The 26,934-nt window shown below is 33.7% G+C and overlaps 12 protein-coding genes across 12 annotated transcripts; 4 read left to right on the top strand and 8 right to left on the bottom strand.

The window, feature by feature from the left end:
• Positions 1-84: 84 nt before the first annotated feature.
• Positions 85-1,770, bottom strand: NAEGRDRAFT_67846 (uncharacterized protein; the record flags this gene model as incomplete). The annotated part of the gene is made up of 4 exons (XM_002676902.1): positions 85-315; positions 365-1,266; positions 1,398-1,417; positions 1,493-1,770. The coding sequence occupies 4 exons, from the start codon at positions 1,768-1,770 to the stop codon at positions 85-87; spliced, it is 1,431 nt and encodes a 476-aa protein (XP_002676948.1).
• Positions 1,771-2,224: 454 nt separating this feature from the next.
• NAEGRDRAFT_58114 (uncharacterized protein) lies at positions 2,225-5,927 on the top strand. Its single transcript, XM_002676983.1, has one exon. It carries the CDS (start codon positions 2,451-2,453, stop codon positions 5,865-5,867), a length of 3,417 nt encoding a protein of 1,138 aa, XP_002677029.1. The 5' UTR covers positions 2,225-2,450; the 3' UTR covers positions 5,868-5,927.
• A 301-nt stretch (positions 5,928-6,228) lies between these two features.
• On the top strand, positions 6,229-7,929 carry NAEGRDRAFT_67844 (uncharacterized protein; the record flags this gene model as incomplete). The annotated part of the gene is made up of 1 exon (XM_002676982.1): positions 6,229-7,929. The coding sequence occupies one exon, from the start codon at positions 6,229-6,231 to the stop codon at positions 7,927-7,929; it is 1,701 nt and encodes a 566-aa protein (XP_002677028.1).
• Positions 7,901-9,524, bottom strand: NAEGRDRAFT_79845 (uncharacterized protein). The gene is made up of 2 exons (XM_002676901.1): positions 8,647-9,524; positions 7,901-8,001 (listed from the first exon to the last, which is right to left on the bottom strand). The coding sequence occupies exons 1-2, from the start codon at positions 9,434-9,436 to the stop codon at positions 7,991-7,993; spliced, it is 801 nt and encodes a 266-aa protein (XP_002676947.1). The 5' UTR covers positions 9,437-9,524; the 3' UTR covers positions 7,901-7,990.
• A 137-nt stretch (positions 9,525-9,661) lies between these two features.
• NAEGRDRAFT_67842 (myosin) lies at positions 9,662-12,759 on the bottom strand (the record flags this gene model as incomplete). Its single annotated transcript, XM_002676900.1, has 5 exons — positions 9,662-12,053; positions 12,153-12,294; positions 12,363-12,473; positions 12,530-12,620; positions 12,661-12,759. 5 exons carry the CDS (start codon positions 12,757-12,759, stop codon positions 9,662-9,664), a joined length of 2,835 nt encoding a protein of 944 aa, XP_002676946.1.
• Positions 12,760-13,118: 359 nt separating this feature from the next.
• Positions 13,119-13,637, bottom strand: NAEGRDRAFT_67841 (uncharacterized protein; the record flags this gene model as incomplete). Its single annotated transcript, XM_002676899.1, has 1 exon — positions 13,119-13,637. One exon carries the CDS (start codon positions 13,635-13,637, stop codon positions 13,119-13,121), a length of 519 nt encoding a protein of 172 aa, XP_002676945.1.
• Positions 13,638-13,815: 178 nt separating this feature from the next.
• NAEGRDRAFT_36745 (uncharacterized protein) lies at positions 13,816-15,238 on the bottom strand (the record flags this gene model as incomplete). The annotated part of the gene is made up of 1 exon (XM_002676898.1): positions 13,816-15,238. One exon carries the CDS (start codon positions 15,236-15,238, stop codon positions 13,838-13,840), a length of 1,401 nt encoding a protein of 466 aa, XP_002676944.1. The 3' UTR covers positions 13,816-13,837.
• Positions 15,239-15,335: 97 nt separating this feature from the next.
• NAEGRDRAFT_79843 (tubulin tyrosine ligase family) lies at positions 15,336-17,093 on the bottom strand (the record flags this gene model as incomplete). Its single annotated transcript, XM_002676897.1, has 2 exons — positions 15,336-15,995; positions 16,048-17,093. The coding sequence occupies 2 exons, from the start codon at positions 17,091-17,093 to the stop codon at positions 15,392-15,394; spliced, it is 1,650 nt and encodes a 549-aa protein (XP_002676943.1). The 3' UTR covers positions 15,336-15,391.
• A 511-nt stretch (positions 17,094-17,604) lies between these two features.
• Positions 17,605-18,153, top strand: NAEGRDRAFT_60636 (ARF/SAR family small GTPase; the record flags this gene model as incomplete). The annotated part of the gene is made up of 1 exon (XM_002676981.1): positions 17,605-18,153. One exon carries the CDS (start codon positions 17,605-17,607, stop codon positions 18,151-18,153), a length of 549 nt encoding a protein of 182 aa, XP_002677027.1.
• Positions 18,154-18,197: 44 nt separating this feature from the next.
• Positions 18,198-20,721, bottom strand: NAEGRDRAFT_58112 (uncharacterized protein). The gene is made up of 3 exons (XM_002676896.1): positions 20,244-20,721; positions 19,968-20,201; positions 18,198-19,914 (listed from the first exon to the last, which is right to left on the bottom strand). Exons 1-3 carry the CDS (start codon positions 20,493-20,495, stop codon positions 18,205-18,207), a joined length of 2,196 nt encoding a protein of 731 aa, XP_002676942.1. The 5' UTR covers positions 20,496-20,721; the 3' UTR covers positions 18,198-18,204.
• A 428-nt stretch (positions 20,722-21,149) lies between these two features.
• NAEGRDRAFT_49247 (uncharacterized protein) lies at positions 21,150-23,849 on the top strand (the record flags this gene model as incomplete). Its single annotated transcript, XM_002676980.1, has 2 exons — positions 21,150-22,203; positions 22,435-23,849. 2 exons carry the CDS (start codon positions 21,150-21,152, stop codon positions 23,847-23,849), a joined length of 2,469 nt encoding a protein of 822 aa, XP_002677026.1.
• NAEGRDRAFT_79841 (uncharacterized protein) lies at positions 23,848-25,332 on the bottom strand (the record flags this gene model as incomplete). Its single annotated transcript, XM_002676895.1, has 1 exon — positions 23,848-25,332. One exon carries the CDS (start codon positions 25,330-25,332, stop codon positions 23,854-23,856), a length of 1,479 nt encoding a protein of 492 aa, XP_002676941.1. The 3' UTR covers positions 23,848-23,853.
• Between the last annotated feature and the right edge of the window lie 1,602 nt (positions 25,333-26,934).

Genomic DNA, 26,934 nt, shown 5'->3' with positions numbered 1-26,934 from the left:
AGCCATTTCGTTTTCCCATTTTTTTTGTGTTCGTTTTTGAAATTGTAAAGTTATGAAAAGAGTTTTATTCAAAGTGCATATATATTAAAGCTTGTGTTTGAGAATGATATCTGAAAGGTCGCCTTCTCTTGCTCGTTTCTTTAAATTATTGCTCATATAGGAATTAATTGGTTGTCTATCAGCTAAGATTGTGATGTTAGCACTTGGATTGGCAAATACTTGAACATCGATCAAGTGGCTCGAGAGAACGACTTGAGTTGCAGAGTATGTTGCAGCATAATCATCTCCGTCTGTTGGAAGACTCAATTGACCAAACTTTAATGTGAAAATTAGTCATTTACAATTCCTCATATGCAATACTTACCTTGTTGAATCCACATGTGTAGACATTTCCAATATTTGATACAAAAATTGTGTGTGAGGAGCCTGCATGGATGCTCTTAATAATTTCATTTCCATCAATGTAATAGACATTATTTCCAATTTCTGAATTGAGTGAGGCCTTATAGCAAGTATATTCTGATTCCTTCCTCTTTTCAAATTTGGATAAAACACTTTGAGATTGACTCTTAATTTTGTAAAAATTTTTCACTCTTACAAAATCCTCTGGATCAGTCCTGGTACCTGTACCCAATTGACCATATCCATTGTAACCACAAGCGTAAACACCACCTCCCTTTGTTAAAAAGATGGTAAACAATAATCCAGTAGCGAAACTCTTGAATTCATCTCTTGGAAATGGTAAATTCTTTGTAATTTCAGTAAATTTATCCATATCCTTGACATTTTTTCCCATTTGTGTAAAACCATTGGATCCAAATGCAAAAATTCTGTTGAAACTTGAAGAAACGATGATGTGTTGAGATCCACATTGTATATCAGTAATAACTTCCTCATCTGATAAGAGCTCTGAAAAATCTTGAAGAAGAGTAAAATCTTCATAGGTAATTGTTGCAGCAACTCGTCCACTTCCATAAATTTCCATTTCCTTTGTAAGCACAATGGTCATATTATTAGCACATCTTACCATAATTACTGGCTTTCCAATATCCAAATACCCAAACTTGGATACTTGAACACCATGACGTTTCTGACCCTGTTGGAAGAACTCATTCCAACCACAACCAAGACAATTCGAAAAATTGGTCAAAATAACTGTGTGATTGGATCCACATTGAACATCAACAACAGATTCTCCTTCATTGGCATATTTTGGAAAAACTGGTAGAATATCCTTTCTAAAAGTTGATTCAATTGATCCATTTCCTGAATTTTCAATTATAATAATCATCATAATTAAATATAATCAAATAATGAATAATAATTATTAATAAATTAACATGTGATAATGATCAGAACAGAAAATTTGAATACTGATCATCAATTATAGTACTAACCTAACTGACCATCACCATTTCTAATTTGATCATCATAGTCAACATAAATTACAAAAATTACATATATCATCTATCTATTTAACAATAAAACCTACCTTCCGAAACTCAATACATTTCCATAATTTGTCAATAGAAACGTGTGATGAGCACCACTAGATACCTTTAGAAAATACTCTCCCACCTGCAAATGTTTACAATTATTAATATTTCCCTGTACATCATATTGATGTTCTCCGAAGGCTTGAAAAACTGTTTTTCCCTTCAAAAATTCCGGATTTCTATCAACGAGCAGAGAGGTTGTCTTTTTGTGGGAAATTCTCGGTTCTGAAAAGACAGCAGGTTGATCCTGTTGGAACGCAGTTATTCTGGACATTTTTTTTTTGATTTCGTATTGAGTTCTTGTTAAATATCTTAACTTTATGTTGTAATGGGTTCATTGTTGTATGTGAATATTGAATTTAAATTGTACAGTTTACAAAAGTAATTAGGAAGAAAGAGAATTGGAAATTAAATGAATTTGGATATTTCCTAATCTTAATTCAACACCATCTCTAGTAATATCATCTCTTTCCCATTTGTTCAAAATTATTTCAGAAATTTACTGGTCAACCAGTCAACCAGTCCATCGAACAATAATACAACAAGCAAAATCAAACCACCTTACAAAAATTCACATTCCCACCCAGTATCTCAGAACAACAGCACCCAAAAACATTGCAATGCAACTTTCACCAAGTCATGTCTGCTGATGCTTGACTGATACGCTATTTCAACCGTCACGCCTAAAATCCATCTTAAAAAAATTCAAAAAACACCCACGCACTTCCCAACGTTGTTTTTTTTCATTCATCATATTTGAGAGAGTTTTGAACGTAGAGTTGAGCGCCAAAGTTTGAACAACAACAACAACAATAGACTTTCGAAAAAAGCGCCAACGTTTTGAACCTTTAATAACGATCGTTGCGTTTGTAACTGAACTGAAAATATTACTTTTGAGAAGGGTTAATTTATTTTCTATATATATATTTATTGGGTGTGCGATTGAGTAATAATATGAGAAAGCAACAACCAATTTTGATATCAGCTTTATTGCTGGTTGTCTTGTTGATTGTGTCCTTTATGACACATTCATCTCTCCAACAATCAACTGGTTCTGAAAATCCAATGTATTTTGATGGTGCCATTACTAATGATGGAGAACCAGGATTTGAAGAATGTCCAGGAGTGGTTTGTCTTTGTGGAAAAGTTCAAGTCGTTAACGGAAAATGTGTTTGTCCAGATTGTCCAAATAATTGTCCAACAGGATCAAAGGATTGTACTGCAGAATGTGCCAACAAAGGGCTTTTATTAGAATCTATTTCAAAGGACTCTGTTGGATGTGATCAATGTATCTGTAAATGTAAAACTGAAACTGAAGCTTGTCCATTGATTGGTACCTGTGATAGCAGACAATACGATATTACTTATGGAACTGTTGGAGGAATTTCTGGTTGCATTACTAATTGTACATGTAAACCACCAATTGTTATTCCACCACCTTGTGTTAATGCCACAAGTTGTGATCAATGTAACTCAGTTTTGGGATATGATATTGTTTTGAATCAAACAACTGGATGTAATCAATGTTCTTGTAAGACTTGTCCAACCCTTAATTGTGCTGCTTCCTGTTTGTATGGATTCACTCTTTCTGATTCAGGACGTGGTGACGGTTGTCAAGTTTGTAATTGTTCTTGTCCACCAACTCCAAAATGTGAATCTGTCTGCCCATATGGTTATATTATTGGTAAGGATGCCAATGGTTGTGATGCTTGTTCATGTAATCCTCCACCAGCTTGTACACCTGATGATGCTTCCAAATGTAATACTGTCACTTGTCCATACGGTGGTTCTTTGAAGAATGATCAATATGGTTGTCCAAAGTGTGTCTGTTATACTTGTCCTGAAGCTCCAATTTCTTACTGTCAAGCTAACTGTCCATACGGTTATGTCAATACTACACAAACATCAAGTGATGGTGCTCGTTGTCCAACCTGTGAATGTTTGAGATGTCCAGTTGTTAATATTGAAAAGTGTAATAGCAGCTGTGTTTATGGTGGTTCTTATGCTTTCGATCCTAGCTCTGAATGTAACTTGTGCAAGTGTAACAAGTGCCCACCAAGTCCTCCAGATTGTCAACAAGTTTGTGGTAATAAGCTTAGTCACACCTATGATTCTGACTCCAATGGATGCCCAGTTTGTAAGTGTACTCAATGCCCTGCTGTTGATTGTGATGCTGTTCAATGTCCATATGGATATCAATACAAGTACAATACTGATACTGGTTGCCGTCAATGTGTCTGTAATCAACCACCAGTTTGTCCAACTACCCCACCAGATTGTACCTCTCTTAATTGTCCAAATGGTTACTATTACACTACTGACTCTAAGGGATGTCAATCATGTAAATGTAATGACACTGCTTGCCCACAACCAGAACCAGACTGTATTGCTCAATGTACTTTTGGTGTTGCTGAAGTTTCCTATGACAGCAACAAGTGTAAACAATGCAAATGTCTTGAATTCAAATGTCCACCAACTAGCTGTGCTGATGTTTGTGGTTCTATTGGTATTAAGGAAACTACTGTTGATGAAAAGGGCTGTACCAAGTGTACCTGTAATACTCCTCCAGTTTGTACTGAAGATGTCAATTGTAGAGATACCTGTGGTACTTTGAAGTATGCTACTTATCGTGACAATTACAATTGTACTAGATGCAAATGTTATAAGCCAACTTGTCCAGATACTCTCCCAATTTGTGAAGCTCAATGTGGAACTCTTCCTTATGAAATGATTACCGATGATTCTGGATGTGATATGTGCAGATGTATTGCTCCACCAACTTGCCCACAACCAGAACCAGATTGTATTGCTCAATGTACTTTCGGTGTTGCTGAAGTGTCTTACAATGCTAATGGTTGTAAACAATGCAAATGTCTTGAATTCAAGTGTCCACCAACCAATTGTGGAGATGTTTGTGGAAGTGCTGGTATTAAGGAAACAACTGTTGATGAAAGAGGATGTACCAAGTGTACCTGTAATACTCCTCCAGTTTGTGCTGATGATGTCAATTGTAGAGATACCTGTGGTACTTTGAAGTATGTCACTTATCGTGATAACTACAACTGTACTAGATGTAGATGTATCAAACCAACTTGTCCAGATCTTTTACCAAACTGTTCTGCTATCTGCGGTTCTGACATGTTTGAAATGGTTAAGGATGCTAATGGTTGTGATCAATGTAAATGCAAGGGAGAACCAATTATTGTCTGTCCACCAATTCCAGATTGTAATGACAGATGTGGAGGTTCTCAATACTTTGAAAAGGTTGCTGTTGATAATTATGGTTGTAAATACTGCCAATGTAAGAATTGTGTCCAATGCAAGTGTTGTAAATCAAAGAAGATTACCATTCCAATTGTTAAACATGTTCCAAAGAGAGTTTACATTCCTTACACTGTTTGGTATGATCCAGCATTCTTCGATAAGGTCAAGAATAACTTCCAAACTAAGGAAGAAGTCAAGATTGCCATTGAAAAGAGATACAATTATATTGTTGTTTTGAGAAAGAAGATCACCATTTACAGAAGAGCTTTGGTCAATCTCAGAATTATCTTGAAGCAATTGGTTATCAAGAAGAAGATTTCTGCTTCCATGTTTAAGAAGGCTGACGAAATGGCTAGAAAGAGAAAGAAACTCCTCGAAGAACAAGTTAAGGAACAAACCATCTGTCTCACTTCTCTCGATAATCACATCAAGGCCATTGTCAAGCTCATCAAACAACTTGGTTACAATACTCATGCTCCAGCTGTATGTGCCTATGTTGCTGGTACTAAGAGATGTGGTTTGAGACCATCATTTATCAATGAATTGGTCTCCTCTTATTTGAAGGACAATGTCTTCACCAAGATTATCTATACCAAGATCCCAACCTCTGTTTCTGATATTGATAAGGATCTTGCTGGCCAAACCATTCGTTACACTAGAACTTCTGCCACATGGAAGGTTCAAGTTATCAAACTCAATAAGAGAGTTAAGAATGCTGTTTGGAAGATTGTTCTCAAACAAGTTTTGAAGAATGGCAAGAAGGTCAAGAGAACCATCAAGAAGATCTTGAAGATTGCCAAGAAGAATAAGGAAACTGCCATCAGGGGTAAGAAGGCCAAGAAGATCTTCATCAGAAAGGTTCTCATGCGTAGATTTAGATCTAGAGTTGTTAGAGCTGCCCGTAAGGCACTTGCTACATCTGAGATTAAACAATTGAACGAGCAATTCAAACCAACCTCAACTGAACGTGTCATTGCCACTAGAGTGACACAAGAAATCATGTACTTACCAAAGGACATTTTGAGTCAATCTGATGAAATTCTTAAAGCTTTGCTCAGCCAAAAATATGCCTACACTCCGTTAGAAGATAAGAAGCAATACGAGTAAAGCAATCAACACTAATTTTCAAAATAAATCAAAATATATCAATTAAAATTATTAAAAAAATCCTTTATTTTCTTTATTTGGTTGATTGGTTATTTATGGATTTGTAACATATTTAAATATTTAAAAATCTTGCAGAAAATCTTCTTAAAAAAATATTCAAGTTCTCCGATTAGTGGATGAAGGTGGAATACCACAAAACACAACAATCCAAAACCCACCCTCCGAGAGGAATTTTCTGTAGAATTTGAATTCGGAACAGATGAAGAAGATTAATTATTTGATTATTCTTGTTGGATTCTTGTTGATTTTGGAATTAGTAGCCTTTTCTTCGGAAAGTAGAAATGTTCTCAATTTTAATCAAATGACAGAACCATCAGTGAAGTATTCAGGACAATCAACCAAGACTATTGTAAATAAGGATTTAAATTCCCTATTGTCTTCCAACGATGATGATGATGGAAAAAGTATTTACGTGAAGAATTTATATCCATTCTTTTATAATAATACAATACCAAACTTTCACACTGTCACGGCCAATATGAGTAGTTCAATCTCGGAGGAGATATTTACAGTTACTGATTTTTATTCTTCTGATGTGAATAGAGTATTTGTGTTTGTGAAACTTTCATTGGTGTTTGGAGAAGAGGAGGGAGCTGTTGGACAGAATTTGTATTTATTGAGGATATTTGATCAAAAGATTAATGGAAATAGTTCTGAACAGTATGAATTTTCTCTCTCAGATCAGAAAGTGTTTACATTCCCTTCGAATTTGAAATGTACATCCATGAATGTTGATTCGTATACTTCTACATTGATATTGTCATTTGTTGATTTAACCTATATGGCTACTCAAAATAAGATTGGACTCTTTTGTCAAAAGGTATTCCTAATTCAAACAAATTATGGAAATATATCAATTATTGATAGTAATGGATTTTTATTGGAAGACTCGTGTGTAAAAATTGAGAAAATAGATCCAACAATTGGAGAAAAGATTGTAAATAGTATTGAAGTAGATTATGAATCTAGATTAGTGTACATATTAACGAGTGCCAATGATTTTAAAATGCCCCAAAGCAAGATTATTAAGTTATCATTGATAGATCCAACAATTAACAACCAACCTATTGATATTCGTTATGATGGCTTTTTGGATTTAATATCAATTTCAAATATGTATATTGTAAATATTTATACCGAGCTTGCTAACATTAGGACAGCCAAGATTAGGTTCCTCTATGTTGGTGTGCACTACTTGAGAGGGAATGAAGAATTTATCGTTTCAGAAGTGAAACAAATAGATTTGCTAGAATTTAACGAGACGAAATCTATTAACTTTTTACCACATGAACAATCAGAGCATTCCAATATTAAGGTCTCTAAAAGTGATGCAACTGAATTGTTTGTAATTGTTAAATATTATAGAAAGGAGTTTTGCATCTTACAAAAAATAGACATGTTGGAGGAGAAGGTTTATTATCAAGAAAGTGGTATGAGATGTAGAGACTTTGGAGCTGGTGATATTCTGTTGGATACGTCACCATTCGATTTGTTTCTTATTGCCACAACCCATCCTCATAATTACATGTCATCATTCTCAATATTTGGAGGACCTTTTTCAGAGGAGAAACCACCAACATATGAAGACTTTTCACCAAATGATCCTAGACTCAATTTCCCATACAGAGATCAGTTAGATTTGGATTCAACTGTTAATTTTCGTTGGCGATTTATCTCACTCGGAAGTTATACAACCTATACACACAAGGACAAATATGGATTTGATAGAGATTACTATCCTTTAATTGCTGTTGTAACTGTTAATAGTGAAGTTCCACTACAACAGTATGTTTTCCTCACAAGTTCAATAGAAATAGATGTTTCCCGGCCGTATTCATCATCAGAGGGATTTTACATATTTGTTTATGAGAATTGGTTTACCACAGGTCTTGTATCATTCCTTTTATTCAGTCTTGTTGGATTAATTGTTGGTATTGTGAGTGATAGATTGGTAAGATGTTATAGAAAATGGAAAAAGGGTAAATTTGAACCTTTATATTAAGGATTGACATTTCAACATTGTGAGATTATCTTCTAAGCTGTGTGGTGAGAAAATACCAGTTTTATAATTTAGATTCTTTGGGTAGGTTGTGGTTGTACATTGAAATCTTTTTCTTCCTTTTTTTCCTCTGCCTTCTTCTTTATTCTTACCTTAAAGTAAGAAAGATTTTGTTGTTGTTATTCTAAAGTTTGACTTCCAATCTTGATACCTTTGGAATTGAATTGTTGTGTGGACAATCAAGTAGATATGGTCAGTTAAATATCTTCATAGCATAGCAAGTCCACTTCTTCAATTTCTTGTTTGATATCAGCTTGCGCAGATAAAAATGGTAGGATTGGAATTTTGGAACAAAGAAAAATGTACTTTTTCTTGAAAGAATTCCTTTTGCAAAATCTCTAAATGCTGTGTTTTTAAAAAAGAGACCTTCTGATTCTGAGATCAGCGGGCTTCACTTCTTCCACAGGTTGATCCTCAAGAAATTTCTTCAAAGCAGCACCTTTCAATTAAATAAAAGGCAATAAAAATTGCAGCATCTCTATTGATAACGCCAAATTCCCTTCCATTAAGTGATTAAGCATCTTTTAAACGGTAACTATTTACAGCGTTGCCAAGGTATGCTTCCTTTTTGATGCATTTTAAAATTTACAATAATATTAAATAATGATCGAACGAGAGGTTGGTAAATTTTACAATATTGGATAAGCGTTTATAATTTGGAAGTTCTATGAGGTTGTGACTGTACGTCAAGATCCTTTTCTTCCTTCTTTTCTTGTGCCTTCTTCTTTATTCTTACCTTAAAGTAAGAAAGAATTTGATTCTTTGTCAATGTAGACTGTGGACCAAAGTATTGAACAGCTTCTTCCCATGTTGGCATATGTTCATTAGCTTTATAGAATAAGGCTGTACCAGTATTGTGAACTACTGATGGATCTGATAGGTCATATAATTTTCCCTTCATAAAGACCTTCTTTCCTTCCACTTTTTCAGTTTCAATTTCCAAACCAACAATGGCCTTCTTGAGTGGAATAAATTTGAAATAATTTACACTGAGATTTAAAGTGACACCACTGAAACCAATATTTCTGATGCAACACCAACCAAAAGCTTCATCCAAAGCAGTGGCAATACAACCACCATGAACACAAGCTGGTGGACCTTCACAATCATTGGCAAAAGCAACAACTCCAACAATCTTTTTCTCCTTCTTATCCCAAAACATTAATTTCTCAATTGAGTAAACTGCAAAAGCACTTCCTTTTCTTCCTAAACTTCTTTGAATAGTTGTATCAATTAATTTTGGAAAATTATAATCCCAACTCAATCTTTCATATCTTTCTGGCTCATCTCTCATTTGTTTTACAATTGTAATATCCTTAACAGTTGATGATTCTGGATCTAAACTATTAACCATTGCCATTGTGTCTCTTTGATCTTCAGATTTTGTATCAATTTTAAAACTGAACATTCTCTGGGCTTCTTGAAGCCTTGGATTTTTGACTCCGAACATTTTCCGATAATTTCTTCAATTTTATTTCTTCAATACAAATCAATCTTTGGTGAATAGAGAAAAATCCTCTCTCTAATAAGTGTTTTCCTATTTTTTTTGATTATTTTTAATTTTTATGTGCGAATTTGTTCGTTGAGCACAAAAACCACAGGAGAATAAATGAGAAGAATCTTCAAGATAATTGACAGGAAGTTTACAATAGAATTTTAATAGTAATGGAGATATTTATTTGTAGTATTTTTCCTCAGCAGCTGGAATGATAGAAACTGTAATTTCTGATTTACCAGTCTTGTCAATTGGACCATTTTTTGGAATGGCGCTAACTTCAATGAATTTGAGAGTTCTAGTTTCTTTGAGAGTTGGTTTGTAATCGAATTGTTGAGCTACTTCAACTGGGATCTTTTTCTGTTTTTGTTTGAAAATTCTAATGAGAATTGAAACAATTTCAGAAGTATCATCAGAATTAAAGAAATAACAATATCTTGTACCAAAGAATAGAACAAAGTAACCATCAGTGAATGGAGAAACTTTGAGACTGATGAGATCTGAGAGTGGCAATATTCTCTTGAGTTTCATCTTATTCTTCTTATCATTCCAATCGATATTGTAAATGTTACTTTCAGTAATGACCAAGGTTCTGTCTTGAATCTTGTTTCTATTGTTAATCTTTTGAATTCTTCCAGAGTAGTGAATCATAGAGTCATTGTGTTTGGCTAAGAGTTTGGCCATTTCAGAATTGAATGCAAAGTTCAAATAATCACCTTGATAAATTCTATTGTAACTGATACGACGTCTCTTCTTTTGATTGTTAAAGATGTTATTGATTTCACGTTTGTTTTCTTCAGCTCTCTTCTTGGCAATGAATTTTCTGAATTTTCTTTGAATTTGAATGGCACAATCAATGGAGCATCGATCTCTCAATTCTTCCAATGCGAATACAGTCTCCGGATTCTTGATAAAGATCTTGGTTTTACCAATTTGGAACATTTTAGAGTGATCAGCTCCAGATTTCAATACATTTTGGGCAATATGTTTACAGGCCTCAATTTCATTACCTCTGAAACTGTCGGCAAGGAATGGATAAGTTTCCTTTGTAGTGACCTTGTAGTGATGAAGGAAGAAGTCAAACTTGTGTCTATAGACGAAACCAGCTCTCTTGACCAATACGTTTTCCAAGAGACCCAAACATCTGATTTGGTGAGTAACCATTTCATCTTCGAACAAGTTACCAATCTTTCTATCGTTTGGCTTGATACATCTAATGTAATGTGGTTTACAATTGTAGAGCTTGGTCATCAAGTGGTCAACTTGCTTCTTGAATTGAGTACAAATCATTGGAGGTTTAGCAGCAACATTATTACCACCAGTTGCAATCTTATCAGATGAAAACAATTGAACCATCAAATCAGATCTTGAAGACAAGGCAAGAGCGACCAAATTTTGATACAAGGTATCCAAATTCTTTTCAACAAATGTTGGAGAGTGATACTCTACAATACCAGCATAATGTTTAACCTTAAAGTTCTTTTCTTGTTCCTTTGAAATGACCTTATCGAATGGAACCATGAATGGATGTTTTCCATTGTTTTCCTTGAGTTTTCTCAAGAAATCATCATCACCCTTACTCAATAAACTTGTCTCGTTCAATAAATTGAAAATACCAAGTTTGGAATCAAAGAGTTCAACACAAGGTTTGTTATCACTGTATGGGATCTTTTCCCATTTGATACCTTCTCTAATGTACTCTTCTTGTTCTTCTTTCAAAGTTAGTTCAATAAACATTTGCTGTAATCTTTCGTTAATGTAGTTAATTGTTAATTGTTCGAGTGAGTTGGTTTCAAAAATTTCAAAACCATAAATATCTAGAATACCAATAGTTACAAATTCATTTGGTTTGGTATTAAGCTTTTCTCCCTTCTTTCCTGGTTTGCCATTCATAGTTGACAATCTTCTATTAATCAATGACGGTAAGGTAATTGATTCGTTAACTGATTTTACAATCCAATCAAACAATCTTCTATAGAGACCCTTTGCCAATGCATCTCTTGCATTGATAGCTCCATCAACACTCAATGGTGAAGCATAGACAGAATTTCTACCACCAGCTTCGACAGTTTTAGTGGTGAGTGAAGTTTCCAACATTTGTTCATCAACATGGAGGCATTTAGCACACAATCTCAATGGATTCTTATCAATAATTTCAGATCCATCCTTTCTTCCACCCTTTGCATTCTTTTCAACACCTTGGAATTCAATATTTCCCAAATGTAAAATACCAGCAACCATTTCCCAAATTTGGAATTGAGTTTCTTCTTTAACTCCAATGAAATCGAGAGCTTCTTTTGTCTCACGGAAACCTTGTTTATCATCAACTGTATCAACAGTATAAGTATTGTTCAAATATTTGTAATCTTGAGGTTTTGTCAAGTTTAACTTTTTAGCCAAAGCATCATCTGTGAAAATTTGATAGAAAATGTGAAAATTACGTTCACCTTGTGATTGAGAAACAATTCTAGACTTTTCCAATAAGAATTGCATAATTTGACCTCCCATAATTTGATTCAAATCTGAAAAGAAAATTTCCATATATTTACCAAATCTAGAACTATTGTTATTTCTATATATATACAGTAATAAAATCAATTCAAACCATCAGTACACACAACAAATTACATATAAACCATTAGAATTTACAGTAAAATCCTTAAAAACTTACCTAACTGTCTTGGCATTACCAAAAGCTTCTAACAATGGATTACTTTTCAAGATTTGTGCCTTGACCCTATTTTCTCCTTCTTTTTCTCCACCACTCACGGCAGCAATATAATTCATGATTTGTTTTGCAGCTTCAGTTTTACCTATGAATTTATTTTTCCCAAGTTATGAAAATTTCAAAGTTATGAAAAGAAAAGATTTTTTTGCTTACCTGCACCTGATTCTCCTGAAATGATAATGGATTGAGAAACTCTTTCCGAAATCAAATTTCTGTAAGCACTTTCTGCAATAGAATAAACGTGAGGAGGTAATTCGAAAGGATCTATTTAGTGTGATGATGATTAGAATACTACTATTCGAAATGAAGAATAAACATACAGTGTGATCTATATTGACGAAGTTTTTGTTCGTTATAAATGTTCAAATGTTTGAACGGATTGACAGATATTAAAACTTCTCCAATAAATGTCTTTTATGTTTGTATTCGAAAGTAAACTAAAGAAACCTACATAAATATTATCCTTCTTATACATATTCTTCAAGTTGGTGAGAATGCCTCGTTCAGAGACATCCTCCAACATGATCATATTGTCTACAGTTCTGGCCATTTTTTTTGATGAGTTTGTTGCTTGATGACAGGTGGTTTCTGTAATGACAAGTGAAATGTGAAGAATTTAACAACAATTTTGGAAGGTACAGATCCTCTTCTTTCTTGTATGATCTATTTTATTGATACAAGAATTTCGTTGGTAAAGATAATATTCTTTAATTTTCTTCTATTCGAAATGTTTAGAATACAAGATGATCAACATGCAAAATAACAACTGATGATGAAGGACTTTGATTACAATTGTCTCTTTAAAGAAATTATCAAAAGAAGACAAGAATCAAATTGATGTGTTACTTTTTAATTTTTGATCGTCTTTCTCCTTAGCTTTCGAATAAGAAAATTTCTCTGTAAATTGCCTCAAGAAAGAATTACCTTCATGCTCTTAGTAATAGATTGTCGACAAATTGGACATTCTCTTAACTGATCAGCACATGAACTGCATGTTATAAAATGTTTACATTGTAAAAAAACAATTTCTCTCTGATTTTCCATACAAACGATACAGTTTCGTTCTCTATCCTCTCTATCCGAAAGTTCATTCTCTATCAATTTCAATGCTTCAGAAATATCCTGTTTTAACAGTTTCAAATAAGGTGTTGTCAATTTGTTGCATTCTTTAACACTTAATTTAAATCTTTCATTTTCGAAACGTTCATCCTTCTCTGCCAACTGTCTTTTCAAATCTTTTATTTTAGATGAATACTTGTTCTTTTGTTTGATTTTCTTTTTAGAAATCCAATCCTTGTGTTGTGATTCTTGTTTTCCAGTGGTTTGATTAAAATTTTCATCATCATGCTCCTGCTGTTGTGGTTGTTGTTGTTGATTGAAATATCGATGACGTTGTTGAGAATGTCGAGATGTTGATTGGTATGGCATTTGTTTTGTGTGTGTTTTTGATTGTGTGATCATTAATGAATGCATTATTAATAATGTTCGCTCAGAGGCCCAAAAGTCTATTAAATCCAAAGGGAAATCACAGTCCTTTCCAAAAAAGTATAATTTGCAAAAATGGGTTTTTGTAATGATGGTGTGGAAAATTGTTGTGAAGATACGTGTGCAAATGAAAATTTTATAAATTAATGATAATATTGATCGAATACTCGTTGAATTTCAGAGTTGACAGCATTTCTTACTGGAGCCATCTTGTTGTTATCCTTATCTGGATAAACTCTGTTGGTTAAAAAGACGGTGAATAAATTTCTATCTGGATCACCACAAACTTGGGTACCAGTGAATCCTAAATGCAAGAATGTCTTCTTTGATAAACTACCACATGTTCCATTTCCTTGAGAATTAGTATCCCATCCCAAAGCTCTTGAACTTTGAGTGGTATTCTTAACTGTTGTAAACATGTCGAAAGTGGTTTCATTGATAAAGTTTCCTCTAGCTCTGAACATGAGTTCATTCATCAAACGATAGACGTCAACAACTGGAGTGAATAACCCAGCATGACCAGCAATACCACCCAAAGCATAACCATTTTCGTCAGAGACATAACCTTGAATGAGTTCGTGTCTATAGGTAGTATCCAACCAGGTTGGTGGAATGTTGGATTTTTCTTCTGGTTTTGGAATGAATCCACTCTTTGTCATTTGGAGATTTTGTAAAACATGCTTATTAACAAAAGCTTCATAATAGCAAGTTTCATGACCTGGAGCATCTATTCCACCAACTTGTTGAACACATTCAACTCTCAAATCTCCTTCATGCATTTCCAACATGGCCATATTCTTCTTGACAACATTACCAATAATGTACATCATTGAAATCATTGATAAATCACTGTAGACATAAACTTGACCTGGCTTATTTTCCAAAACTTGATTCAACCAAGAATTGAAAATCTTTGATGCACAAGTGAAAACTTGAGGAGGATGATAGTCAGAAGTAGCAGGACAACCAAATTGAGTTGCAGAATAACCAGGATTTGGATCTGGTGGCAAACCAGCATTGTGCAATAAGAGATTTTCAATCATAATTTCACTCTTCCCATTAACAGCAAATGCAGGATAATATTTAATAACTCTATCCTTCAATCCAATCAATCCTTTTTGATAAAGCAATGCAGTAGCAGATGTTGTTGCCAAAACCTTTGTACAGGATGCCATATCAAATTTACTTCCGATGGTCATTGGTGATGATTGTTGATTGTAGGTAAAATGTCCAAAACTATTAGAATAAATTATTCCTGAATTTTTAGAAGCAACCAAAAGGACAGCTCCTGGGAAGGCTTGAGAAGCAATGGACTTGGTAATTATATTTTCCAAATTATCCCAAACAGATTTTGGTGGGGCAGATACAGGCTTATCGGATGATTTTGGATTTTCTTCATGATGATGGTGATGATGGTGATGATATCCATTATGATGTTGTTGACGATGATGACCACAAGCATCAACATGAACACTCAAGAAGGCGATGATGGATAAAACCAAAACTGCACCCAACGCAGATGTTAGCCCTTTGATTTTGTGCATTTTTTTGATGAGTGGAAAATAATTGGTGCAGATGCGACATTGTAAAGTGAATGTCTGATTGGATTCAGAGCGTAAACCAGAGAGTAAAATATCTTTTGGGTATTACTAGTTGAATAGGTCTTGGTTCATTTGAAATTTCAAATTGTTTGGTTATTATTGATAAATTATTTTCTCAAAATTATTGAGATAGTCATCAGTGTTGTAATCTGAAATGTTGATGAATCGGCTCAGGACTGTGTTTTCATCCTCGATTGTTATGCCAATGAGATTGAGGGCATTGACAAGCATTTTAGATTTGATGGTGAAATCCTTGTTTAATACCAAGTGGCTAGTATTACTGACAGCAGAAAGGTCAGGCATTGAGTTAACTTCCAATAAATAAGGTTGCAAATTCTTGTCTATCATTACATCAAATCCATAAATTTCAAAACATTTCGATGAGCAGGCTTTGAATGTATCATCTTGTTTTTCAGTGTTAAATATTGTCATTTTCAATGATTCTGAAACTAGATTTTTGAGTCTATCCCAGAAGAGTTGGTAATCCAAAGAGTTCTTTTGGAAGTATTCTTCCAATTCATTCAAATTCATATTACAAAAGAATCCATATTGGGACTTGGCTGTTTCATGTTGAGGACGATTCTTCTTATCATTTACAGTATTGTTAGTAATGTGTATGAATGCATTAGTGAGAGTTTCCTCTGATTCCGTATAGTCCTCGCTGGCCAATCTTACAATACCATCCTTATAGAGATAGGCTCTATGTGGAGTTGTTGAAAGGTCCTTCGAAGGATCCCACAGCCAAAACATACAATCTCATATCGAATTTTTTACCATTAATTAACAATGGATTTCTTACATATTTACAAACAACAATCTTGTGTTTTCTAATCTCCTTCCTTTTCAAAGTTTCCTCAGAGACAAACCCAGACTCTATTTCTGAGGTTGGTATTGTTGGAAATTCCTCCTGTAAAATTTGTTTAGAATTGGAAAATAATCTGATTCCTCTTCCTTCGCCTGAACCTTGTGGTTTAATAATCCAAATATCATCCTTTTCAGTCTTTAAATAATTGAAGAATAAATTAATTTGTGAGGGAAAGTAAAATGTATGAGGAATAAACTCTGATTTGAATTTGATTGAGGAATTATCCTTAGATATTTCCTGAAAATTCATTGCCATCAAACTCTTATTAGATAAGTGGTGTGAATTAGGGAAGTGATTAATGTAAGTGTAGGATGGCAACTTTTTCCAAAGGTCTGAAGTATGAGGGAAGGTATGTCCCCAGAAAACTGCTGTATAATTCTCTGTTTCGGTATTATCAGTGGAGAGTATTAAATTAAATCCATTCTCTTCGTAAGTTCTTCGTAAAGCTGAGGTTGCTGATTTTGTTTCTTTAGCCTTTGAAATCCAATAGCAAAGTTTTCTCCTTGGTTGTTCAACATTTAATGATGTACTATTAGAGAGTGATGATGGTTCTATTGTTAATGATAATGTAGGTTCCTCTAAATTATTTCCTAATGTTGTATTTGAATTATTATCCAAAGATGATGAATTATTAGAAGATGACAAATCATTTTCAATAATTAATCCATAATCATCCACTTTAATATGTCGGAATTTACATTCAGAGCCCAATTTGCAAAATCCCTTCTTTCTAAAGTGCCAACAAACACCCTGTTTACTCTCAATTTCATCAAATAATTTAATTCTCTTCTTATTGCTGACTAGTGGTTTTTCCTCTATTGATGAAGATGATTCTACCTGATCCAAAACTCTTTTCAATTTATTCTTCTCCTCCAATTCTACTACTATTGTTGCTTGTTGGTCTTCCTGTGTTTTGGGCAATAGGGAGGACATTGTGTGCTTTTTCAAAGTTTACTAGTTGAATTTTTTTGTTCTTGCTCTTTGGAAATTAACGCAAACTTCTTCATCATTGTTTTTTAAATTCTTCATCAAAATAATATACTGTGCTTTTTGGTTATCTTATTATCATTACCATCAAGAGAATCATCTTATCACAATCCATTTCCCTTCCATTATGACGTCATATTTTATTATTATTCATAAACTCCAAGTCATCATCATCTGTTCATGACTCATCAATTCCTTTCAATATAAAAAAATTGGCTTTAAAACACACCTTGCCACTTGTTATAACAGCTTAATCTTTCGGATACAATAGTAGACAGCAGCTGTACTTGTAAATTTTAATAATAACGGAAGTTGTGTACATTAGAGTAATTTAAAAAAAGGAGAAGGTTGATTTTTAAAGTAATTGGACTGAATAATATATAACAAACTATTGCTTCATCATCATCAGGACTATACATATCACTAGGAATATATTGTAACTTAAAAAAACAAAAACATGGGAAATTTAATTGCTTCAATATTTGGAGGACTCTTTAATAGCGAACAAGAAGTGCGTATTTTAATATTGGGATTAGACAATGCTGGTAAGACAACAATTCTCTACCGATTACAAGTAGGAGAAGCTGTTACAACAATACCTACAATCGGATTCAATGTAGAAACAATAACATACAAGAATATAAAATTCCAAGTGTGGGACTTGGGAGGTCAAACATCGATTAGACCATATTGGAGATGTTACTATGCAAACACAGATGCTATTATTTATGTTGTTGATTCAAGTGATAGAGAAAGAATGGGTATTGCTAAAGAAGAACTTTTTGCAATGCTCGATGAAAAGGAGTTGAAAGACTCTATACTTTTAATTATGGCTAACAAACAAGATGCCAAGAATGCTATGAGTGTTGAAGAAGTTTCTGAACAATTGAATTTAACAAAGATAAAGAATAGAACATGGACAATATTTAAAACATCTGCACTGAATGGAATTGGTATAAATGAAGGTTTGGAATGGTTGAGTGAAAATATCAAAAATAAGAAATAATTGTAAAAATAATTGGAATTAAAACATTGAAAAACTTTAATTTTACAATATTTATTTATTATCTGTTCGTACAAAGAGTTTTCTTTGACGGCCGCCTCGTGAATTTGGAACAAAACCTCCTCTTCCTCTACCTCTGGAATTGTTTGTAAACTTTTTCTTCGTCAGATTTTCACCATTTTCAGATTGTTGTTCTAATGAAGGAGATGGAGCTGAAGGAACTGAATTTTCATCTTCTGTGGTAGAGACAACATTTGGATTGGCAGGTGAGGTGTTAATTATGTCACTTTCTATTGGAGCACTTGGTGTTGTGGATTCAACATTTGTATTGTTGTTTGTAACTTCCAATTTCCATGATGTTTGTTCAGATGGAACCTCGTATGTGACATTAATATTGGATGATGGAGTTTCTTCAAATGTCTTATTCTCAATTATGGTGGATTTTTTAGTTTCAGAAGTTGTGGAAGAAATGTCAGTATTAATAAAATTACTCTTAAGTTTTGGAGATGAGCTTGATTGATTTGCATCATCCATTCTAATATTATAACCATTAGTATTGAAAATAGAATTACTAGTCAAGGAATGTTCATCTTGACCCAAGTATGGATACAAAGTCTTGCCATATTGGTAGATACTCGAAGAGGCAAGTTCTCTTATTTGTTCTGCTAAAATCTTGTATGAAACTCCAATAATTGAATCATCTTCAGATCTTGCAATAATTTTTTCTAATTTTCTTACTCCATCATTAATACAATTTTCCACTTGATCAATATTTTGTTGTTGACCAAAGAGGGAACGTGAAAGAGCATCTACAGCTGCAAAATCGTTGTGAGTCAAAATTGATACTTGTTTTCCAGTTTGGCTAATACAAAGTTGGTCTGAAAGGAACATGGATCTTCTTTCGAATGAGTCTGGATTAGAAATATTGAAAAAACTCAAAACTTGAATAAGTTGAACAATATCCTTGGTTCTCTTCTTGTCCAAAGCTTCATTAATTATATCCTCTTCAAACTTTACAGGGAACGTCACAATTGGTCTGTGCTTTAATTGTTCTTCGAGTTGTTGTATAGAATGTTTGTGGTCATTTTCATCTCTTTGCATTTTATCTAATAATTGCTTGTTAGAGTTTTCCAAATTAGCAATCTTTTCTTCCAATTGTTTGATATTGTCCAACAAGTCTTGATTCTTTTTCACAACTGAAGAGTTTTCCTCTTTCAATGAATTAACCTCCTTTGTGATAGAGTTATTTTCCTCAGATTTGAGAGAAATTTGATGTTGTTGGAATTTGATGAATTTGTCTTGGTCGGTAAATTGTTGTTTGATCATCATTAATTCTGTATTCACTTGGTTAAATCTGGAAAAGTTGAACATTAATGTTTCTTCCTTTTGTTGGAGAAGCTTTTTTTGTTCCTCTATCACATTGTGTTGAACCATTAATTGTTGGGAAGATTGTTGTCTTTGATCCTCAAGTGTTTTGGATAAATTTGAATTCAAAGATTGAAGACGAGTAATTTCAGTTTTGAGTGATTCCACATCCTGGTTTTGTTTCAAGAGTTTTGTGTTTTGTTCAGTAAGTTCATTGATTTGTTGTTCAAAGCTAGTGATTTTTGAAACATTTTCCTTCTTGTTGTTAACTTGCAGAGAAAGTTGGAATTTGGTATGATTAAGAGTTTGATTCAATTCCTCCAATTGTTGATCCTTTTGTTTAACATCCTTTTGCAATTGTTTCAAGTCCTTTTCAAGTTTTGTTTGACGTGAATCATGCTATTAGAAAAATTGTTAGACTATTACTTCCGAATCAAAAGTCTACTACATACCTCATTGAAAATCTTACTCATACTACTTTGAATAGTTTCGAGAACCTCCAATGATTTGTTTTCATTATCTAAAATTTCAATCATATCCTTCAATTGTTTTTCCTTCTTCTTTGATTCTTCGATTTGAGCATCGAAATTCTTTCTTTGTAAAATCTCTTCGAATGAAAGATCCTTCTTGTTGAGGTGGGAAGGGATTGTCGGAATAGCAATATTAAAATCCAATTGATTGGTAATCTATTACATTTTAGAAAAGGCTTTGCTATGTAAATGACTTACATCTTCATGAAGCTTTTTGTGCTTTACAACTTGTTTTCTATATTGTCTAATTTCCTTGTTGATTTTGTTGATTAATTCATTGTTAGAATCTTCAACTTCGGTAACTACAGGTTGTTGAGTAGTAACAACTTGTTCAGCAGCTACTTCCTCAGCAACAGGTTGTTTAGTTTGCCCAACTTGTTGTTGTTTTGGCTGAGGCTTTTTTGTGTTAGCCTTCTTAGGGTTTGTAAAAGTTAACTTTTCCTTCACCATCTTTGATCTTCGGAATTTGTAGTATATTTTCTCTTTCTTTGCTCTTAAAAGAAAAATATTTTCCTATTGATGATACAAAGTATGTTCCCACAATTAATGACTATGAAGCAATGACGCTACTAATAACAATGTGTCTTCCTTCTTGGATGCGATCGAGAGAGAGAAGAAAAAAAAACGTGAAGAGAGAAATTAGCAAGAATACACCCTTGTAAATTTTTTCTGTTTTGTTTTTTTTGGAAGTTGGTGAAATTTTTGGCTACAAGATTTCAAAGAGCTGTAAAATCAAGCCTATGATAGTTGAGGAGGTTTTTTGTTGTTTTTAATTCGGTTGGGGTTTAATGGTTGTATGATAAAAAGTTGTTGTTTCGGGTTGAGTAATGTTTGTATTTCGAGTTTGTGTTGATCACCAAGTAATACTACTTGTTCGAATATGAAATTGAACATTCCAAGGTTCAATCTCGACCAGTATCTTGAATGCCGACTACTTTATCTTTGAGAATTCCCAACACTTACAAGAAAATTTGTTCTAATTCTCATAATTTTGATCAAAACATTGAAAACACAAACCAGTTTCTTAACAATTATATTTGGAAAGCCAGTTCAATTGCTAAAATAACAAATTCTAAAAAAATGGAACAACACAATGAGGCCCCAATGTATCGGCCTCCAATTTCCCCATCAGAATTTGATGTATCGGAAGAAGCCAGCTATGATGTAGGTGATATAATAGATATGAATGATGAAGAGGATGAGTCTTCTATTGACTTGAATGATTTTGATTCGGAAGTTGATTCGGAAGACTCTGATGATGGCCCAGAATTACTTTTTGAAGACAAGGCTATTGAATATTCTGTAGAAGAATTGAATGATGATGATGAGGTAGTGGATGAGTGTCAGATGTATATTGAAAACTATGTAAAAAGATTTCAATGTACTGATGAGGAAATTCGTGAGTTTTGTCAAGACAAAACCAAGGAAGATATTCATGATAATTGGCAAAGGTTGGAGGAGAGATTACTAAAACTGAAAGATACATTGAATGGGAATTTCAAAGGATTAGACACCACTCTTAGAGATAGTATTATTCATCAATTGGCTTTACAGGAATTTGACAAGCAAGTGGTTAAAAAGAAGAAAAGAGTGGACGCTACTTTGAACAAGAATACGAGACCAAACAGAAAGAGAAAATCAGCACCAACAGTCGATGAAGAGAATGATATGAATGATTTCATTGATGATGAGGGTGTTGAGGAAGTTATAACGAGTGACGAAGAGCCAACTGAAAGAATAATCAAAACAGTAATCCTCAATGAAAAGCAACAAGCATTGGCTGATGAAATTGAAAAATGCATTATGGAAAAAAATAATAATAAGTTCAGAGAATATTTGAGAATGTATGCAAGAAGGGAGATTCCAGTTGTTGTAGCGTTCAAAACAAAACTTGCCTATCACTTCAGACGCCAACAATACGAACAAGGTTTCAAAAAGATGCAACAGGAGGCACAAAAATTAAAACTTAAGGAACAATTGGCAGAGGAGGCACTTCAAAATCAACATATTGTCGAGGAGGTTAAGGAATCAGTCACCTTTATCAAGAAGCAACATGGAGAGTATGAATTAGAGTATCAGGACTACGTCATGGATCACCAAATTGATTGTTTAAGAACGGCCATTAATAGAATGATGCAAGGAAAATCCTTATTGATTGGTAAGTGTGAAATTAACACAATATTCTAACGTGTTACAGCTCATTCTATGGGTTTAGGTAAAACACTTACGGTCCTATTGATATTGAAGAATTACAACAGAATATATTCTCAGAACAAAATTGGTAAATCACTCAAATATCTAGTTCTTGTTCCAAAATCAAATATTGATCACTTTTCAAAACAGTACATGTACCATTTTCCTTCTGGAGGATTTTTATCTGAAATTATAGTATTGAATGACAATGAAAATATGTACGACAAAATGTTGGAATTCGATAAGGGAGGAAGAATGATGGTAATGACCTATGACAGGTGTATGAATATTTTGAAAAATAGTCCTGAGGAGGCATTGTATCTAAAGAAAGCTGATATTTTAGTAATTGATGAAGCTCATGTTATCAAAAATCCAGAATCTGAAAGATTCAAGCATTTCTCATCCTTTTCCAAATCTATCAAATTACTAGTTACTGGTACGCCATTACAGAATAGTATAGCTGAAATATTCACGTTGATAAGATTTTTAGAACCTCAGAACCCATATGTGAGGAAGTTGATGCGTTGTTTTAATTCCACATTTACAGAATTCTTCTCTAAAAATAGAAAAAACATTGAAAACAGAGAGGTTCTTGCTAGAACTGAAGTCTTTTACAATTACTTTAAGGAATTGATTCATAGAAAAGTTAATATCAAGGAAATGGAAGAGATTGCAAAAAAGAAAGAGGATATTATCATAGAATTTAAAATGAGCAAAGAGGAGAAGGATATTTACGAGTTCATTTCTCAAAAATACAGAACTAAGTGTTACTTTGCCAGATACTTTTATCAGAGATTATGCCTCGACTGTGTCGATTATTTGAAAGAATCAGATGAGAAAGATTTGGAAGAATTTTCACAAGAATATAACGATGAAGATGTAACACCTGAGAGTTTTCAAACAACCCTCAAGAAATATATTCAAGAAAGCCATCCCAAATTAACCGGCTCTACAAGAGTGAAAATTTTGAAAAACTTAGTTTCTAGGATAGTTGGAGGTAAAAAGGAAAAGGTTGTCGTATTTTCTGGGTTAGTTTGCTACAACTCTGTCATTGTTAAGGAGTTGAGCAAAGACAATACAATCAAGATTGGTGTATTTACAGGAGATACATCATCTCCCAAGAGAGCAGAGATTATCAATCAATTCAATAGGGGAATTATCAACACTTTGCTTATTAGTAAGAATGCGGGAGGTGTTGGTATTGACCTTACAACGGCCACCAATGTTGTATTATTCAATTTGGACTTTAACTTTGCCAAAGATGACCAAGCAATTTGCAGATTAGTCAGAAAAAATCAAAAGGAACAAGTCAAAATTTTCAGATTGGTTTGCCGAGAATCGGTGGATGTAGCTGTTAAGGAACTTCAAGCTCACAAGACTGTTATATTTGACAAGTTGCTTGATGATATTCCATCCATAATTAAACCACGAGAAAGAAATGAAATCCCAGAGGATTTATGTATCAAAGCTTTTGGAAACAAATTTGTTCCTGCAAGCATCAAAAAGCTCATTGTAAATATTGAGAAATTCCAATTAACTGAAGGTTCAATAGATTTAACTGAAGACGAAGTTGAAACGGCACAAAACAATATTGAAAGTGATATGCTCTAACAAATTACTTATTTATTTGTGTTGTGGCATCAAATGGAATGAAGGATGAAGCTTTCTGTTGATGATTTTTCTTTTGAAAATTCTTTACAAAATTGTAAAAATCCAAACTAAACACAGAAACTCTCCATGCATGCTTCTTCTTTTCAACAGTGTCAGGGTTTTCATTAGAAAGTTGTTTGTAATCTTCATTACTCAACACAATCTTGCAAACCTTATCTGGATTCTGACTCTGATAGAGAGGAACGTAATAATTGAGAATTTGGGTTCTATTCTTGAAAATGCTGACTAGAACATAGGTTTCGCCCTTCCATTTAACAATATACTTGTGCATGTTTGCAGTATTTAACTTGTCCACTGATTCATCAACAATAGAAATTTCCTTATTATTATTCGAATCTAAGATATTTGATGCAGATGACGCACTTGGTGATGATGCGCTTGTCTTTCTCTTCTTTGAATCATTTACACTCGATGTAAGATAGGTCGTTACTGCAGATCCTCCTACAGTAGTAGGTTGAACATCTGCAAAATTTCTCTTCTTGTTGGCAGTTTCGAATGGATCATTCTTTGTTCGAATAGGCATCATTCGAGCAGTACCAGCTGGTACTATAGATGATCCATTAGAACTTGTCTGTGAAGGTACATGTTGTTGCTGTTGTTGTTGTCTCACATGCATCAACTCCCTTCTCAATTCACTATTCTGCCTCTCCAACTCTACAATAAACCTCGACTGATAATCGAGTTCTCTCTCCAAATCTTGAATTGTTCTATTCGCAATCACTTGTGGATTTATATGTTGTTGTTGTGTCATTGGTTGTTGTTGTGGTGGAGGAGACGATTGATTTAAATGTTGTTGATGAGTTATTGGTTGGAGGGGATGTGGATCATGAGGAGGTGATAATCTTGAAACATGTTGTTGTTGAAGAGGTGATGGTTGTATGGTATGTGGTGGTTGAGTAGAGTATACATGTTGTTGTGGATGTGGTGGTGAATACCTTGCATGTGATGTTTCGAATAATGGATTTTGTTGGGAAGAGTTGGATTGAATGTGAGCTGGGATTTTATCAAAACCCAAATTTGGATATTGTTGTTGATGCATGGGATTGGAAGACATGTTGTTGTTTGTATTCGAATAGTATGAATGCAAGTTTCTGGAGTTAAAGTTGCCACCATTCTGTGGCTGTGATTGTTGGTACTGGACACGTGGATACAAGGTTTCTGCAACATGTGCTGAAGGCGGTGCTGATTCATTCAGTAAATCTCTCAAGTTTGGTAACATCATGGGTGGTTGTTGTGATTTTTCTTTAGAAATGTTATTCGAAACAAATGGTCCAGTTGACCCAGACATGTCGCTGATATCTTTCTGTACTGGACTGTTGTCGCGATTAGTTCTGTGGGTCTCATTGTTTAATAGTACAGCAGTGGAAGGGGGAACTTTCGAATAGGAAGCTTGTTGAAATTGTGCATTATTCTTTGAATGCATGTTGGTTGTTTCGAATAACATTTGGCTGGCAGATTGTTGTATCATCTCTTTTTTTTAAAGTTTGATTTCTAATAACTTGAATGCAGAGGAGGAAGAAACGTCTTTGTTTGGATCTTACAAGTTTAGGTTGCGAGATTAGAAACAATGTCAGAATATGTCAAAGACTTTGATGTTATTTCAATTCGGCTGATATTATCACAAACTAGTCGACAATAAACTTTTGGTAATCCAATGAAATGTTGTGATGGTTCACTGTTGATGTGTTGGCAGCTGACAGGTTCTTTAGGTTTATGTTCTTTTTATTTAAATCTTGTTTAGTGATGATTGTTCTGCTTGTGTTACCAATTTGCATTTTCTCATTCTTCGTGAGAAAAGATGTTTGACGTTTGGCAGCACATTTTCCTGTTATCTTTTATTTCCAACAAGGCGTTCATGTTATTTTAGATAAATGCCCCATAATTAACCTTTGTGTGGGCACCTGTTTCATTCATGAACCTTGTTTTTTATCACTGTTTCGTTTACTTTCTAATAAGCAAGTCGAAGGGTTTCACGCAAACAATGAGATACACATTCTATATATTGTCTGGACATCATAGGGTTCGTTTCTTATCAAAACAAGAAGATAACCGTAATCGATACACACCTTACCGAATAGGATATTTAGTTAATTTGTACCTTTCCTCATCTCATAATACAACACACATGTAATATAAATGTCAATAGGATAATATGCAAGAGATCTTGAATGTTGGACTATCTATGATATCATCGTAGTAAGAGGAAATCCTCAGATTAAATATCTATCGTTTCTTTTGACTTTCGTTTATCTATTCGACAAGGAGAATTTACAAAAATTCTAAAAATGAAGAAAGCACCAACTAAGAGCGGATGGTTTTCAAAGATATCACACAACAGTGTTTCAGATCTTTGCCACAAGTATCCAATTTAAATCTTCCACTACAAGTAAATAAACGAAAGCTGCCTAAATGGGAATGTTGAAGGCGTGAAGAATGACGACATGAAGTCTCTATTGTGAATTCAATTAGTTTGTTGCTAAATGTTACAAAAATGGAACTGAAAAAATGTCCTCCATATATTTGTGAGATATAAGAGTTGACAACATGCACTCCATTGTAGTGTATACAATGATTCTTGAAGTTTTTTTGAAAGAACTACAATGTTTTGAATCTTGTTCAATGTATTAGAGATAATGTCTTGTGATATTGAGTTTGATGTTAGTTGATGTCAAATGTTGTAGATCTAATTTATGAAGAGATTGACTGAATTGAGCAATTGAGAAAATGAAACAATTCAGGGTTGTGCGTTAATTGCCATTAATCAAATCATGTTCTTGCTCATGTTTATTAAGAATTTTAGACAAGATTGATTTTTGCCTCATGCTACTGTAAATCATGTATTTTTGCCTCATGCTTTCGGATTTAAAGGAAAATTCAAGTCTTCCTTAACCGTGTTAGTAAGAAGCAAAAACAAGGGCTAAACAAGACCATAACTTCAAACTGATGAACTTGTGGAAAAGAACTTTGCTGAACTGTTTGCTGTTAAAAAACCAAGAATGCTTATTTGACAAAGAACCGATCTAAT

This window comes from Naegleria gruberi (genome assembly GCF_000004985.1).
Source record: "Naegleria gruberi genomic scaffold NAEGRscaffold_25, whole genome shotgun sequence".
Classification (NCBI taxonomy): domain Eukaryota; phylum Heterolobosea; class Eutetramitea; order Acrasida; family Naegleriidae; genus Naegleria; species Naegleria gruberi.
Note: the sequence above shows the minus strand (reverse complement) of the source record. Positions and strands in the feature narration are given on the sequence as shown.

Excerpts from the sequence above, each read along its gene's own strand:
- NAEGRDRAFT_58112 (XM_002676896.1), bottom strand. The coding sequence starts at position 20,495 with ATGGTGAAGGAAAAGTTAACTTTTACAAACCCTAAGAAGGCTAACACA. Across the intron at positions 20,202-20,243 it reads ACAAAAAGCTTCATGAAGAT|ATTACCAATCAATTGGATTT; the intron begins GTAAGTCATTTA and ends AAAATGTAATAG. Across the intron at positions 19,915-19,967 it reads TGAGTAAGATTTTCAATGAG|CATGATTCACGTCAAACAAA; the intron begins GTATGTAGTAGA and ends TTTTTCTAATAG.
- NAEGRDRAFT_79845 (XM_002676901.1), bottom strand. The coding sequence starts at position 9,436 with ATGTTCGGAGTCAAAAATCCAAGGCTTCAAGAAGCCCAGAGAATGTTC.
- NAEGRDRAFT_58114 (XM_002676983.1), top strand. The coding sequence starts at position 2,451 with ATGAGAAAGCAACAACCAATTTTGATATCAGCTTTATTGCTGGTTGTC.